The sequence below is a fragment of the Narcine bancroftii genome, chromosome 1, assembly GCF_036971445.1.
Source record: "Narcine bancroftii isolate sNarBan1 chromosome 1, sNarBan1.hap1, whole genome shotgun sequence".
NCBI lineage: Eukaryota > Metazoa > Chordata > Chondrichthyes > Torpediniformes > Narcinidae > Narcine > Narcine bancroftii.
In genome coordinates this window covers 190175269-190193066 of record NC_091469.1, presented here as the reverse complement: position 1 = coordinate 190193066, position 17798 = coordinate 190175269, and the positions used below count along the sequence as shown (strand labels likewise).

The window sequence follows — 17798 nt, the reverse complement described above, 5'->3', positions numbered from 1 at the left end:
ACTTTTTTGAGAAATCCATGAAACATGGAAAATTTGATAATAATCTATGTGGAACTGCCATTCGTATCCTTGTGACTGTGCCTTTGCAAAACAAAGATTTTCAGCAACTTTTGTTAAAGAATCCTTTTAATTTCATAGGTTTTGTATTGTTTTGTTCAGTCCTTCTCTACTAGTCCCTATTAACCCATTGACAAGATGGCTTTATCTCCATCTTCTTTCTATGCAACCCTGACCTTACCAACCAGAGAAGTCCCTTTGTCCTGTCTGTCTCATTCCCCATCCTCTCTACTGGTTAAAGCCAACTTGTTTTCTCATTTTGCTAGTTTTAATGAAGGTGCTTCAACCAGAAATGTAGCTCTGTTTCTCTTTCCACAGATACTGCTTGATTGCTGAGAGTCTAGTATATAGGGCTTGTTTTGTGCTATGGTGATGGGATAGCAGGGAAATTTCCATCATCACCTTTCCATCACGGATATAGTTACTCATGCTCAGCTGCAAAGGCTGAAGGCCTTATTTTAATGACTGAGTATGAAAGACAACACAAGCATATTTAGTTTTTCAATAGGTGCTTGCTTCTTTCTGGACTGAACTGAAGAAGTAGCTTAGATTTTGAGCTCATCTCGGAAATGGAAATCAAAGCCATAAATTCATCAGTTAGAGATGATCAGGTTAAAGCTAACACATCGAGTTGCAAATGTATTACCAAACATGCCTTGTGACATAATCATACTGCTTTGGAGATAGTTGTATGTAAAATATTGGTTACAGTTGGGGAAATCTGGTCATGATGAATTAAGTCAGAAAACAAAATATATATCATGGAGAAACCAAGTGCATCAGGTATGCTCAAGCAGGATAAGATGAAACCTTCAAAAACTAGAGATCTTGGAATGGACAGTTTAAATGTTTACCGATGGGCAAGACTGCCAGTTAATGTGTTTACCGATGGACAAGACTGCCGGTTAATGTGTTTGCCGATGGGCCAGAGTGCCGGTTAATGTGTTTGCCGATGGGCCAGACTGTCAGTTAATGTGTTTGCCGATGGGCCAGACTGCCGGTTATTGTGTTTGCCGATGGGCCAGACTGCCGGTTAATGTGTTTGCCAATGGGCCAGACTGCCGGTTAATGTGTTTGCCAATGGGCCAGACTGCCAGTTAATGTGTTTGCTGATGGGCCAGACTGCCGGTTAATTTGTTTGCCGATGGGCAAGACTGCCGGTTGATGTGAAGCTCTACGAAAGAACCAATTCTGATATGCAGCCTTCCTTGGAATTTTAGTTTCTGATGCAGCCCATGCAGGTTTTCTGGATGATGAATTGGCATTACCTGAACTGATTTAAATACAACTAAATACATTTATATCTTTTCCCTTGTCACCTGACAGAAAGAACGTGAAAAGGGTTCAAATTTGGCATTCATGTTCCGTCTCCCATTTGCTGCTGGAAGGGTGTTCAGTATCAGTATGTTGGACACACTGCTTTATCAGGTCTGTAGCACAGTGCACACTTCATGAACACCTTTCTTTTTGCATATTTCACCAGCAAACGGATTAGCAATCCAATCAGAAATATATGACTATGCTTGATATAAGTTGTGGGAAGACTTCACTGTTGCTACTTTATAAAAATAATTTCCCTGGAATGATGAATGTTGAATAACCTTCTGATGATGTTCTGGCTTTAGCCCTTAACTCTGAAATTCTGTGTCCGAAAGCCTCTTCATTTCTTTCTCCTTTAAGATTCTACAAACTTTTCATCTACTATTGTGGCAGTCCCTTGTGTGTCTCATTTTAATTATGTTTTAGTGTAGCCTCTGGAACATTTTACTGTAGGATCCTCATTATCCGACACCCATGGAGATTGCAGAAGTTGGATATGCAGATTTTCTGGTTGTCTGAGATTTACTCTCACAATGCCTAATACACCTGCATTAAGAATACACCACTTAAAAGACAAAAGACAGTGCGAAATGTAAATTAATTTGAAAACAAATCAGTTTTGTGGTCTTTAATTACGTAAAATTCACTTTAATCAGGCAATTCCCATATCATACAAAATTAAATTTGAACCCCAGTCACTGGCACTTTAACAGTGTTGTTCTAATTGTGCCGCCGTCGTAATTAACGCCTACTAATTTTAAAAGTACCTGTTTTTCACCTACAATATATGTTGACATATCAGAGGATCCTTGAAACTTAAAAATGTCACCTCATTATCAGGGTCATGTTATACACTGGATCTAAAATCTGAACCTTGACAGCAAATCTCAACACCCCTGCCATTTTCCCTCTTCCCCTCTATATTCCATCCCTATCCCACAGATTCTGACTCAAGTATCCCGGTCAGACACTAGGCACACTCTACCACCTTCCTCATGCTAGCAACCAAACTCACCTCCATCCAATGTCCTGGCCAGGCCCATGGCTCATCTTCCTTGCACCGATAACCCAACTCACCTCCACACAAGTGTCCTGGTAAGGCCCTTGGCGCACCTTCCCATTACTGACAACCCAGCTCACTTCCATGCATGTGGTGATAGCGAAAAGAATGTGCATGCATTGAGGGACATTGCTAGTTCATCAGGGCAAACATCCATCGAAGTCTCAGTGCTCCCCTGTGGGGTCCATCTACCCAGTCTTATTTACTTATTTCTTCACTTTTCTTTTGCTGGTTGCCCAAGTTTCCAGTTGATTGAATCCCAGATAATGTGGATTCTACTGTATTGTGATAAACATAATGCAAAAAATGCAACTGCTTTTTGCAAAACATTTCAACTCCTTTTGTTCTGTTCCATGTTTCAATTTTTAATTAACATAAGCAGGAACAAGCAAATAGAATGTGCAAATGTAAACCAGAACCATTGTTTGTCTTTCTGCTTGCCTTATTAGTCCTTTGTTAAAGATTACATGATTCCAATCGCACGGTTATTACTGGGACTCGACACAACCCCAGGCTCTGGATACCTTTGTGCTGTAAGTACTTTAAATGATTGAACCATTTCATGACAGTTGAAATAAGTTTGTTGATATATGTATGCATTTTGTTTAAAGTTTGAAGTATGCAGAGATGAGTGTAAAGTTTTTTAATTGTTTGCAAACTGCCTGCCTTACAAATCAAAATATTGTACAGTCATGTAACTATAATAATCCACTCTCTTACCCTATTATTTTTTCTTTCTGCCTCCAGAAGGTTATTTCTCAAACCCATTAGTTTCTACTCATTTTATTTGCATATTCTAATGAATGTTCAGTGTTATAAGTACAAAAGAACAAGCACCTAAATTATTTAAACATTTGTTTTTTGAACCCTGAGCTTCTCCATGAAGGAATTATTTCTGGTTTGATCCTTCTACACATGTTGAAGACTTGATATTAGACTGTACATAGAACATTACAGCACAGTACAGGTCCTTTGACCGTCGATGTTGTGTCGAGGTGACATTTTTTTAAAGTACTAGATCGAAACCCTCTATTTTTCTTTCATCCATGTGCCTGTCTAAGAGTCTCTTGAATGCTCATAATGTTTCAGCCTCCACCACAATCCCCGGCAAGGCATTCCAGGCACCCACAACTCTCTGCGGTTTTTTTTAAGTAACCCTAATATGTCCCTTAAAATTCCCTCCCTTGCCATTCCTGCTCACCCTATCTATGCCTCTCATAATCTTGTAGACCTCTATCAAATCTCCTCTCATCCTTCTAAGCTCCAGAGAGAAAAGTTCCAGTTCTACTAACCTTACCTCATCAGATTTATTTTCCAGTACAGGCAACATCCTGGTAAACTCCTCTGCCCCCTCTCCATAGTTTCCATATCCTTCCTATAATGAGGTGACCAGAACTGAACACAATTCTCTGTGTGGACTTACCAGAGACTTGTAGAGTTACAACATGACTTCTACACTCCTCAACTTATTGCCACTATTAATGAATCCCAGCATCCCATAGGCCTTCTTAACTATCTTATCAACTTATATGGCAACCTTGAGGGATATATGGATTTGAACCCCCAAGGTCCCTCTGTTCATTCACAATGTTTTTTTTAATAATTTTTTTTAATTTATCACACTATGAACCATATCAACCAAAATATGTTTGGATGTTTCTCATTAAATATACACAATGACATTTTCCCCCTTTTCACCCCCTTCCTTCGCTCCCCCCTTCCCACCCCCTCCAAAACCAATAAATATTAAACATATGCAATATAATAAAACCATAAAACAACATCTTCACACAAAGGAAAACAAACAAGAAAAATGCATCATCTACTTTTACACACTAAATCTAATCGTTCATCCACACTCTTAAGTAACTGACCATTAACCCTGTACTCAGCCTTCTTGTTTGTCATTCCAAAATTCAGCACCTCACACTGATCTGGATTGAACTTCATCTGCCACTTTTCTGCCCAACTTTACATCCTGTCTATATCCTCTTGTAACCTTCAACAACCTTCAGCTCCATCCACAACTCCTCCAACTTTTGTGTTATCTGCAAACTTACTGGCCCATCCTCCATCTCTTCATCCACATCATTCATAAAAATCGCAAAGAGCAGGGGTCCAAGAACAGATCCTTCTGGTACTCTACTAGTCACCGACCTCCAAGCAGAATACTTTTCTTCCATTACTACTCTCTTTATTTTTTTGCTACAAGTTATTTTTTCATCCACTGATCTCATGACTTTCTGGGTGAGTCTCTTGTGGTAGACCTTGCCAAATGCCTTGCTAAAATCCATGTAGACCACATTTATGCCCTACCCTCATTAATTTCTTTGTTACCTCCTCAAAAAACTCAATTAGACTCGTGAGGTGCAATCTTCCCTTCACAAAGCCATTCTGGCTATCCTTGAGTAGACTGAACTTGTCCAAATGCTTATAGATCCTATCCTTAAGAATCTTCTCCATTAGTTTGCCTACCCCGACGTAAGACTCACCGGATTATAAATCCCAGGATTCTCCCTATTTTTTTTAAAACAAGGGGACTACATTTGCCCTTCACTAGTTCTCCAGCACCTCCCCTGTGACCAATGAGGATAACAAGGATATTGTTGCAAATAATCATGGTGTTGTTAAAGGAGTAGGGAATTGACTGTGTAATGATCTGCGAATGTATCATGTAGATTTGAAACTGTAAGGATCCTGACATGGCAAATATAGTATAACAAGGAAATGGTGAATTTATCAAGTTCAAAGAATAAATTCTAAAAAAGAAAACAAATAGAGGAAAGTAAAAACTGAGTGCAATATTTTGGAGAAATAATTGAACAATGGAATATCTTCATATTGAGAACCTTGAGGATCAGCAGGAGTTCAAGAAAAATATTATCACTGCTTTCTTGAGGATGTTTAGGGATGAGCAATAAATGCTGGCCTTGACAACACTACTAAGGTCTTGAAATGAAAATAATAAAAATGCACTCAAATATCCTTTTTGCTATCATTATAATAACTGATATATCTGCATGGAATGTTTACAATATACAAACTACACTTTTCCAAAAGCCTTTGGGCCAGTTCCAACTGAAAATATTTCCACTGCATTAGAAAAATCTCTGGTCTCACGAATTACCTTCTGAGTCCATTGATACTGAGCTTTGGTCTTTGATTTGATACAGTGCCCTCCATAATGCTTGGGACAAAGACACGTTTTTCCTTTATTTGCTCCTGTCCTCCACAGTTTTAAATTTATAATCGAACAATTCACATGTAATTAAAAAATTAAAGTGCACATTCCAGACTTTATCCCAGGTTATTTGTATACATTTTGATTTGATCCTGTAGAAATTGCAGCACTTTTAAACATAGTCCCCTCATTTCAGGACACCGTAATGTTTGGGACATATGGCTTCGCAGGTACTTGTGATTACTCAGGTAAGTTTAATTGCTTCTTGATGCAGGTATAAGAGACCTAGGCTTGCTTCTAAGCTTTTGATCACCTTTGAAGTCTGTAGTTGCCATTTTTCAACCTGAAGATCGGAATGGTGTCAATGAAGCCATTGTGAAGGTGAAAAGCAAAAAATTAAACAATATGAGGCATCACTCAACCTTAGGATTACCAAAATCATAAGTTTGGAAATCATTAAAAAGAAAGAGGATAATGGTAAGATCAGAAATCGTATGGGGACTGGTATTGCAAAGAAATGGGCTAGATGTTTTGGAGTTTGTTAAATATGTGCAGGATAGTTTTCTACATCAATATATAGAAGTATCATCTAGAGAAGGGGCAGTGTTTGATTTGCTATTAAGAAATGAGATAGGTCAAGTGACAGAGGTGTATGCTGAGGAGCACAGTGATCACAATACTATTTGTTTCAAACTAATTGTGGAGAAAGATAGATCTGGACCCAGGGTTTAGATTTTTCATTGGAGAAAGGCTAATTTTGAGGAGATGAGAATGGACTTAGAAGGTGTTGACTGGGATAAATTGTTTTATGAGAAGGATGGAAGGATGTAGAATGAAAATCAAGTTTATTCAAAGGTGAAATTTTAAGGGTACAGAGACGATATGTTCCTGTTAGGATGAAAGGAAAGGTTAAAAGTTTTAGGGAGCCTTGGTTTTCAGGGGTTATTGGAAATATAGTTCACAAAAAGATGTGGACAAAATGTATAGAGAGCATGAAGTAAATGAGGTGTTAGAGGAATATTTTAAAAAGTGTAAAAATAATCTTAAGAAGGAAATTAGGCTGAGGAGATACGAGGTTGCTTTGTCAAGTAAGGTGAAAATAAGTCCAAAGGGTTTCTACAGATATAACCATATAACCGTTTACAGCATGGAAACAGGCCATGTCGGCCCTTCAAGTCCGTACCGGTTCACTTGAACAACTCCACTAGCTCCTCCGCAAACTCCTGAGGAAGTAGAGGCTTTCTTCATGATGTCATTGGTGTGTTGGTTCCAAGACATTTTCTCCTAATTTATATAATTCTATCTTGAGCCAATCTGGTTTTTCTCATGTCTGATAAAATTCTGACAGATATCTTAACTGTGCTGCTCTGTCATAGTTTTTTGAAATTTGGTAGCTGCAATCCTCCCTTGTTTATGCATCCATGATAATTTTTCCAAAGCCACTCTTGATTTTTTACCCTTCCATAAAAGCTTTCTTTTAAATTTATTTAGTTTCATAAAAAAATTACCCTCTCAGAGGAATCAGTAGCATTTGGAACAAATATTGTATTCATGGAAATATATTCATCTTGAATTCTTGATGCAGTTTACTCTCCCCTATTAAAATTAATGGTAAATCTTCCCATTTCTCTTAATCTTCCTGTATTTTTTTTAATTCATGGTTGGTAGTTTAATTTATAGAAATGATTCAAATTATTATCTATCCTGATACCAAAGTAACATATAGCCTGTGATTGCCATTTAAAAGGGGATTCCTTTTGACATTTTGCATAATTGACTTTGTTCATTGGGCATCATTTCACTTTTATCAATATTAACCTTGTATCCTGAAATCTCCCCGTATTTTTTCAATTTTGTGTATGAGGAACAAAAGGATAGCGAGGGATAAAATTTGTCCCCTCAAGGATGAGAGTGGAAGGCTATGCATGGAGCCAAAGGAGATGGGTGAGATTTTGAAGAGTTTTTTTTTTCTTCAGTATTTACTAAGGAGAAGGATATTGATCTGTGTACAGTAAGGGAAATAAGTAGGAAAGTGATGGAAACGATGATGATTAAAGAAAAGGGAGTTATGATGCTTTTAAGGAAAGTAAAGGTGGATAAGTCTCCAGGTCCTGACAAGATATTCCCTAGAAATAGTAAAGGCTTTTTTGGAAATATTTAAAATATCTTTAGTAATGGGAATGGAGCCGGAGGATTGGAGGTTAACTCATGTAGTTCCATTGTTTAATAAAGGTCCTAGGAGTGAATCTAATAATTATAGGCCTGTAAGTTTGACATCAGTGGTGGGTAAGTTAATAGAAAGTATTCTTAGAGATGGTATATACAAATATTTGCATAGGCAAGGTTTGACTATGAACAGTCAACATGGATTTGTGAGGGAAAGATCATGTTTGATAAACCTTAATGAATATTTTAAGATGGTTACTAGGAAAGTTGATGAGGGTAAGACGATGAGGATGTTGTGTATATGGACTTTAGTAAGGCTTTTGATAAGGTTCCTCGGGAAGGTTCAATCATTAGGTATTAACATTGAAATAGTAAAATGGATTCAGCAATGGTTGAATGGGAGATGCCAGAGAGTAGTTGCAGATAACTGTCAGATTGGAAGCCGGTAACTAGTGATGTGCCTCAACATTCAGTATTAGGTCCATTACTGTTTGTTCTATACATTAATTATCTGGATGATGGGGTGGTAAATTGGATTAGTAAGTATGCGGATGGTACTAATATAGATGGAGCTGTGGATAGTGAAGAAGGTTTTCAAGCCTTGCAGAGGGATTTAGGTCATTTGGAAGAATGGGCCGAAAGATGGCAGATGAAGTTTAATGCAGATAAATGTAAGGTGTTACACTTTGGTAAGGCTAATCAAAATAGGACATATATGGTAAATGGTAGGGCAATGAAGAGTGCAGAAGAGGAATCTAGGAATAATGGTACATAATTCCTTGAAGGTGAAGTCACGTGTGGATAGGGTGGTGAAGAAAGCTTATGGTATGTTGACCTTGATAAATCAAAGCATTGAGTATTGGAGCTAAGATGTATTAAAATTGTACAAAGCATTGGTGAGGCCAAATTTGGAGTATTGTGTACAGTTTTGGTAACCAAAGTATAGGAAAGATATCAACAAATTGGAGAGAGTGCAGAGAAGATTTACTAGAATGTTGCTGGGGTTACAGGGTCTAAGATATAGGGAGAGGTTAAATAAGTTAGATATTTATTCTTTGAAGTGTAGAAGGTTGCGAGGGGATTTAATTGAAGTATTTAAAATTATTAGGGGTATAGATAGTGTGAGGAGTATATGGAAAGGCTTTTTCCTTTAAGACAGGGGAAGATACAAACAAGAGGACATGAGCTGAGAGTTGGGGGAAAAAATTTAGAGGAAACATGAGGGGCAACTTCTTTACTCAGAGGGTGGTGAGTGTGTAGAACAAGCTTCCAGACAATGTGGTGGAGGCAGGCTTGGTATTAGCATTTAAGGAGGTTGGATATGTTTATGGATGGAGAGTAATAGAGGGTTATGGGTTAAGTGTAGGTCAATGGGGTTAGGTGGGAGAAAGTATTCAGCATGGACTAGAAGGGCCAAGTTGGTCTGTTCCTGTGCTATAATTGTTATACGGAAGACCTCCATTGCTGATGAAGAGAAATCCCCAAACGTATGTCCGAAAGATTAGAAACACTCTTCAGGAGACCGGTGTGGGTGTATCAATGACTACTGTCTGCAGAAGGCTTCATGATCAGAAATACAGAGGCTTCACTGCAAGATGCAAACCACCAATTAGCCACAGAAACAAGATAGCCAGATTACAGTTTGTCAAGAAGTATTTCAAAGAGCCTGTAGAATTCTGGGAAAATGTCTTGAGGACAGATGAGACCAAGATTAACCTGCATTAGAGTGATGACAAGAGAAAAGTATGGAAGCATAAAGGAATTGCCCAAAATCCAAAGCATACCACCTTTGCTATGGATTGCATCATGCAGTGTAGCCTCTGTATTTCAGTTTGTCATTGACACATCCACACCTGTTTCCTGAAGAGTGTTTCTGATCTGTTGGGCATGTGTTTGGGGATTTTTCTTCCTTGGCCTTCCAGTCCCTTTGCGATTATTGAGCTCACCAGTATCCTCTTTCTTCTTAATGATGTACAAAAATGTTGATTTTGGTAATCCTAAGGTTTGAGTGATGTTTCTTACAGTTTTATTCTTGTTTTTCAGCCTCATAATGGGTTACTTGACTTGTATTGGCACAACTCCGTTTCTCATGTTGAAAAATGGCAACTACAGACTTCAAGAGTGGTTATAAGCTTAGAAGGAAGCCTAGCTCTCTTCTACCTGGACCAATAAAGCAATTAAACATGTCTGAGTATTCACAAACACCTGTGAAACCAAATGTTCCAAACATGATGGTGGTCTCAAATGAGGGGACAATGTATAAAAAGTGCTGTAATTTCTACATTACCAAACAAAAACGTATACAAATAACCTGGAACGTTCATTTTAATTATATGTGTATTGTTTGTTTACAAATTTTAAATTGTGTATCACAGGGGCAAATAAAGGAAAAAAGGTCTTTTTCCCAATCATTAAGGAGGGCAAGGTGTATTCCTCCACCCAGCCCATTGAGTTATTTGCTTTTACCTTCTAGATGAAAATTACAGAAGATGACTTGTGGATTCGGACATATGGAAGGCTGTTTCAGAAACTCTGCTCTTCCAGCGCTGAAATTCCAGTTGGAATTTATAGAACAGAATTGCACCTGTTTTCTACCTCTGAGGTGTGGTGCTATCTTTGTCTCCTTTCATTCATGATTCCTTTTATAAGTGGCGTTGGTCATATTAGTGGCACAAATGCTCTGAGCTAGTTGACTTACCCTGAATGAATGTTGTTTTAATCTTGCTTCAAGCAAGCATGGGCTGCTTCACTTGCTGAAGTATTGCTGATGTCTGCCATTGTGAAGAAAGGGAAGTAACTGATGAAGTCTTAAAGAACTCTCTCCGTGACAGCCTTGAAATCCCACAGCCATGCAAGTTCTGGACTCCTTGTACTGACAGATGGATCTCTGCTGTGCATTATGCTGAGCAATTAAAGAGTGAGAAGTGTAGAGAAACAGTAGAAGTTTTTAAACTTTCATTTCCTTGCTAATTTTCTTTGGTGTCTCTTTATTTCTGTGAGTTATAAATATTGTTCAGACATAATGCTTTCAACAGCCGCTTGGTTATGCAGAAGTGACCACTGACCACCAGATGCATGTCAGGTGCTCGGCAAACGTAGATGCATTGCAATAATTGTCTGGAGATGATCTAGATAATTTCTAGATAGATGGTAATGTCTGCCAGAGTAATCTAATGGTTGTACATGGGTCCATTTCAGGTAACTATACTTAAAAGTACTTCAATGACTGTAAAGTGCATTGAAATGCTTTGAGCCTTTGTAAAGGACTTCCTCCTTTCTTTGCTTAACACTTCTTCCAAGATTGAGTTAATGTCTGGCAATGTGACCCAGATGTAGTTGAATTATACTCTGTTACAAGCCATCAAAAGGTAATATGGGAAGACCCAACACTTCCTGCCTGCAATTGTGTGGATGCTGGCTAATGTTTGACCATCCCAACTGAAACAATACTGACTTCACAAAGGACAACGCATTAGTTACCCTTTACTTCCTATGGATGCTGCGTGACCTGGTGAATTTCTTCATCATGTTTGTATATGACACCCAACTACAGCATCTACAGACTGAGTGACCGCAAACCCGGACCTGCAACCTACCAGTCAATACAGGAATGCAGTTATTATCTAGTCTGCCCAGCAACTCTATCACCATCATGAGCTTATTTTTATGTTACCTGATAATAGTAGACAAAATAATGTTGTCACTTTATACTTGATTTTTACTGGAATATTGTGGGAGATGCAGAGAAGATTTCCCCCCGAATTGGACAGCACAGTTAGTGTAACAGTCAATGCAACACTATCATGCGACAGCAACCAAATTCAAATCCAGCCCAGTCGCTAATGAGCTTGTACGTTCTCCACATGTCTACGTGGGTTTTCTCCAGGTTTCTTCCAATCTTTAAAGCATACAGGGTTGGTGCATTTGAGGAGCACGGGATTGTGGGCTGGGAGATCCTGTACCATGCTATTCATCAAAATGGAAATTTAATTTAAATTTGTCGTATAAGTGCGTGTGACATGAAATTATACATCAGATTAGGTTGATGCCTATTTTTCTCACCCCAAACTCATTCCTTTTTTCTCAGTCTCAGATCTCAATCAATGTCGAGTGCGAGGATGCAAAGGATATGAAAGACCACTGGGGGGGGAAGAGTCAGCGGGTCTCAACATCTAGCGACCAATCAGAGCACCCCTTGCTGAGACGCAAGAGCTTTCAGTGGGCCCGACGGCTAAGCAGAAGGGGATACAAGCACACCAGTAAAGCAGATGAAAAAATCAACCAACAGAGACAGAACCTGTACCATCGAACAGAAAGGCAAGAGTTGTCAGAGCTGGTGAAAAACCGTATGAAGCATTTGGGTTTGCCCACTACAGGATACGGTGGGTGTTGTCTTCCATTCTAACATTAATAACTCCTCAATGGCTTGATTTGCAAAATATTTACACATTATAGTGAAATTGCTTTAATTGACAATTCAATATAAATGCAGAATAGTTATAGCCAATTACAAAGGGAAGGTAAAAATAACTAAAATAGTTTTCATCTGTCAGGTCAGATGTGCCTAATCTTATCTATTCTCTAAATGGTACATTTAATTGTTCTTCTAATAAATGGTTTAACACAGAAGAATGTCTGCTTGTGAGCCGTCAAATACTTTTGACAAGTCACAAAAATGCAGTATTTTCAATCTTCTTGTGCTGTTCTTTTGAGAGTTGGTATGGAAAATGTTACTCGATCGTAAAATTGTATAATTTTATGATATTAATTCAGAAATATTTAAGTATGGCCCTTCATTATTTTAATATGAAACAAAGTTTTTTAAGTTGGTATATGATGCCAGCAATTGGAAAAAAAAACTGAACTGTAAAAGCACAAAAACGCTGGAGGGACTTTGTGTTTTTACTACTGTGACTGCATCTGCAGATTTTTGTCTGTCACTCAAGTGAAAACACAGTCCCTGATAGCCACCTGACATCTTAGCCCATTGTTGCCAATGTGAGCTCCTGATTAAAGCCTCATCTGCCACAAAAGCAGTTAAGAAATTACACAACTTTTTGTTAGCCACACTGATAAAGTTGTCCCTCTTCATCCACAAAGCAACTTTTACATGAAGAACAGCTTTGTAGAGATACCTGTGTCATAGCTCCAGCCACGTGGATTCACTTCTCCCCTCTGTTGTCTGTGTGGAGTATGCACATTCTCCTGACCATGTGGTGCTGCAGTTTCCTCCCAGATCCCAAAGGTCATGGGGTCAGAAGGTTAATTAGCTGCAATAAATAACTGCTACTGTTAGTAGTAGCATCGAGGGAGAGTTGATGGAATTGTGGGAAGAATAAAACTTGATTGCTGCAAGATGCGTAAAAGGAGTGTTTTTGGTAAATGTGACTCTGAAGGCCATTCTCAAAGAGTCATTGTTCTTTGGAACAAACATTGAGTAAGCCCATGGGAAACATGGAAGGGTGTTGGGGATGTTTTAACCTCTCTCTCTGTTAGCCTTTTCATCATTCCTTTCTATCTTTGACATGGCTCCAAATCATGAACAAGGCTGTTGACAGACTGAGTAAAATGCAGGTAGAAATGTGTCCTTTAGACACCGATGCCATCTGCTGTGAGTGTATTAGCCCCAGGTGGCACTCATCATCTGTCATTTGGTTCCACTCAAGTCGGTGGAAGCATCGCTTCGGAGAGGTTTACAACCAGCAGTAACAATGATAATCACAGATGAATTTCTCCCTCTTGATCTCCCAGTAAAGTTGGTGGCAAGTAGAAGCCTACTCTGGGAGTTCCTGCCAAGGTAGCTGTCCTAGTGTTGATTTTATCAATGTAACCCTGCAACTGTTTCCATCACTGGAGTGCTGGAGGATTTTGATCTATGCTGCTCAGGCCCTGGGCACTCAAATGCAATGAACTTAAGTAGATTTCCCAAGTCCTAGTTTGTGAATTACATGTTCCTCATTCATGAAGGTGATCATCAGGGCCAATCATGTTAGAAATCATACATTCCATCATTTTTCCCCATCGGTTCTAGGATAATGTATAACATAACTGGTTGAGTGAGATTGAAAGCCACATTAATTTTGATTCCATCATTGCCTTGTATCTACCTGATCCAGTTGAGCACTAATAGGCATATATTCATGAATAGAACTATTATATAAATCATTAATGACCAGATTCTCCCACTGTCTGCATGAAAGTTATCTGAAAATTCCTCCACTAGTTAACATGCCTGTCCATTTGAAAAACTTTCTTTGCTAACCACATCGAACAGTGCCATATATTAAGGGTGTTAGGCCCACGGTTGTGCCAACATATTGAAACCTACTCCACAATCACTCTAACCCTTCCTTCCTTCACCAGCCATAATCCTTCACTTTCCTTGTATCTATGTAAGAGTCTTTTAAATGACCCTATTATGTCAGACACCATAAGTACCCCCAGAAGTGAGTTCCAGGTACCCTATCCTCTCATTGTTAACAAAAATCTACCTCTGACATCTCCCCTAAATTTTCCTCCGCTCACCATAAATGGATGTCCTTTGGCATGGCTATTGCTTCTCTGGGGTGCTTGTTGTTCACTGCATCAATGCTCTTCATAATCTTGTCCTTCCAGTAAGTCCTCTCTCATCCTTTGTTACTTCAAAGAGTAAAGCCCTAGCTCCCTATGTTTGTCCTCATAGCATGCTTTTTATTTCAGGTAATATCCTGGTAAATCTTCTCTGCACCCTCTCCAAAGCTTCTATATCCTTCCTGTATAATGAACGGTCCAACCCTCTCTCTGTTCTCAACATACATATAGAATGCCTTAGGGTTTCCTTAATCCTACAGGCCAAGGCCTTTTTATATCCCCTTCTAGCCCTCCAAGCTACCTCAAGAGCTCTTCCAGATTTTTGCTTCTTCCTTCCTCTTGACTAAATGTTCCACCAATCTGTACCCAACTATCCTTTCCTTTTCTCAGTGGGACAAACCAATCCAGAACCCAGTGCTATTAATCCCTAAATACCCTTCGCATTTCTGCATCTTCCTGAGAACTTCAGTTCCCAATAACAGACTCAAGTTTCTGTCTCATAGCATCATAATTAATACCATTCCCATATGGTCTACTCCTAACTTTGTCTATGGCAATGCTAAAGTCAGGGATGTGTGATCACCACTCTGAAATGCTTGCCTGATGAGAGGTCCGTCAACAGACCAAGTTTCATTGCCTTGTACTAGACCGCTTCTTCAAGGTGCCGAACAAACTCTGCTGCATCTAAACATAATAGCTAATGAACATTCCAGAACATTAGCTGAATACTGAAAGTCACAATATAAAAAGGACGTTCAAATCAACCAGTTAGTTCCAGCTTTGATACTACTCTATTTAAATTCAATTCCCTGATGTTTTATTTTTAGTTTAGCAGGTGATGCAAATTGTAATACAACGTCATCAACACAAGACGTAAGCTGTATAATCATCAAAAGCTGATGCAATTAACCCATGGTTAGCCTTTAGAGACTGTTATTGAAGATAAATACATAATCCTTATTGTGAAATCATTTTGACGAACAGATTAGTATAAAGTTGGCAATTATATCAAGAATCATCCACAAAATGAATTATTGTTGTATTAGTGGATCTGCAATATCATGACTTGTTCATGACAATCAATTCTGATTCTGGTCATTATGTGTATAAAAAATCCACTTGTGTAACCTTGATGTCATTATGGTTCTGTGAGAACCATAGAATATACAGACAGAAACAGGCCTCTTTGCCCCTTCTAGTCTGCATCAAACCATTTTTTTTTTGCCTTCTCCCCCTGACCTGCACCCAATCCGTGGTCCTCCATTTAAATCCTCGTAAATATTAAAATTGAGCCCACATTCACTACTTCATCTCGAAGCTCATTCCACATTCCCAACACTCTGTGTGAAGAAGTTCCCCCTAAGCTTTTCCCCTTTCACTCTTAACCCATGCCCTTTGGTTTGTATCTCACCTACCATCAGTGGAAATAGCCTATCTACATTTACTCTGTCTATCCCCTTAATAATTTTAAATACCTCTATCAAATCTCCCCTCATTCTTCTGCAGTCCTAACTAGTCCTAACTAGTTTAACTTTTCCCTGTAACTTGGTTCCAGAACAAGGCAACATCCTCTGCACTCTTTCTATCTTATTGATATCTTTCCTCTAGTTTTGTGACCAAAATTGCACACAATACTCCAAATTTGGCCTCACCAATGTCTTATACAATTTTACATTACTTCCTCAATATGCCAAAAGGTCTTTTTTACAACCCTATCCACCTGTGTCACCACTTTCAGGGAATTATGGATCTGTATTCTCAGATCGCTCTGTTCTACTGCACTCCTCATTGCCCTACCATTTACAGTGTATTCCCTTTCCTGGTTTGTCCTTCCAAAATGCAACACCTCACACTTGTCTGAATTAAATTCCATCTATTATTTTGCAGCTCATTTTTCCAGTTGTCCCAGATCCCTCTGCAAGCCTTGAAAACATTTGCTGTCCACAATCTTAGTGTCATCTGCAAATTTACTGATCCAATTTACCACATTATCATTCAGATCATTAATATGAATGACAAATAGCAATTGTCCCAGCACTGATTCCTGAGGCACACCACTCATCACAGGCCTCTAGTCTGAGAGGCAATCACCCACCACTACTCTCTGACTTCTCCTATCCAGCCATTGTTGAATCCAGTTCACTACTTCACCATCTACCTAGCATCTGAACCTTCCTGTCTAACTTTCCATGCGGGACCTTGTCAAAGGCCTTACTGAAGCCCATGTAGACAACATCCACATCCTTTCCTTCTGTCACCTGTCCTGTCTCGTTCCCTAATAGGAAATTCAGTATTGCATTCTCTCTTGTTGATACCTCTATATATTAGTTTAGAAAACTTTTCTAAACACATTTGACCAACTCCAAGCCATCCAGCCCTTTTATCAATATGGGAGTCCAAATCGATATGTGGAAAGTTAAAAATCCCCTACTATCACAACTTAGTGTTTCCTTTAGATTTGTTTTTCCAATTCTCGCTGACTATTAGGCAATCTAAAATACAGAGTACAACCCCATGAGTGTGGTCATACCTTTCCCGTTCCTCAGCTCCACCCATAGACCCTCAGTAGATAGCCCTCTGGTCTGTCCTGCTGAGCACAGCTGTGATTTTTCCCTGATGAGCAATACCATTCCTCCCACTTTCAGCATGCCCCCCCCCCCTCCCCGCTCCAATTCTATCATGTCTAAAGCAATGGAAGCCCGGAACATTGAGCTGCCAGTCCTGCCCCTGCTGTAACCAAGTATCACTAATGGCCACAAATGTCATAATTTCACTGCCAATTCATGCCTTTTCTACATTACTCCTTCCATTGAAATAGATGGACCTGAGAACATGTCCACAACATTCAACCCATTTGACTACTAACTGTGCATGCGATTTTCAAATCATCTTTTCCCTCCTCCACTCCTCTATCTGTTCTGGCACTCTGGTTCCCCTCCTTCTCCAAATCTAGTTTAAACCCACCAGAGCAGCAAACCTTCCCACAAGGATATTAGTCCCCTTCCAGTTCAGATGGAAACCATCCCATCAGAACAGGTCCCACCTTCCCTGGAAGAGAGCCCAATGATCCAGAAACCTGAAGCCATCCTTCCTGCACCATGTCTTTAGCCGCATGTTAAGCTGCCTTATCCTCCTATTTCTAACCTCACCAGCATGTGGCATAGGTAGAAATCCTGAGATCACAACCCTAGAGGTCCTATCCTTCAACCTAGTGCCTGACTCCCTGAACTCTCCTTGGAGGACTTCCTTATCCTTCCTTCCCACGTCATTAATCCCTACATGGACCACAACATCTGGCTGCTCACCCTCCCTCCTGAGAATTCCATAAACTCGATCTGAGATATCTCAGACCCTGGCACCAGGGAGGCAACATACGATCCGGGATACTCGATCTCTTCCACAGAACCACTTATCTATCCCTTTAACTATGGAATCCCCTATCAC

The 17798-nt window shown here is 39.3% G+C and overlaps 1 protein-coding gene across 1 annotated transcript in view; it reads left to right on the top strand.

The window, feature by feature from the left end:
• Positions 1-17798, top strand: part of kcnt1b (potassium sodium-activated channel subfamily T member 1b) — a 175674-nt gene that overhangs the window by 144464 nt on the left and 13412 nt on the right. The window contains exons 24-27 of the mRNA XM_069916271.1: positions 1384-1485; positions 2887-2970; positions 10258-10386; positions 11872-12166. Coding sequence (XP_069772372.1) covers positions 1384-1485; positions 2887-2970; positions 10258-10386; positions 11872-12166 — 610 coding nt within the window. The remainder of the gene's footprint in view (positions 1-1383; positions 1486-2886; positions 2971-10257; positions 10387-11871; positions 12167-17798) is intronic.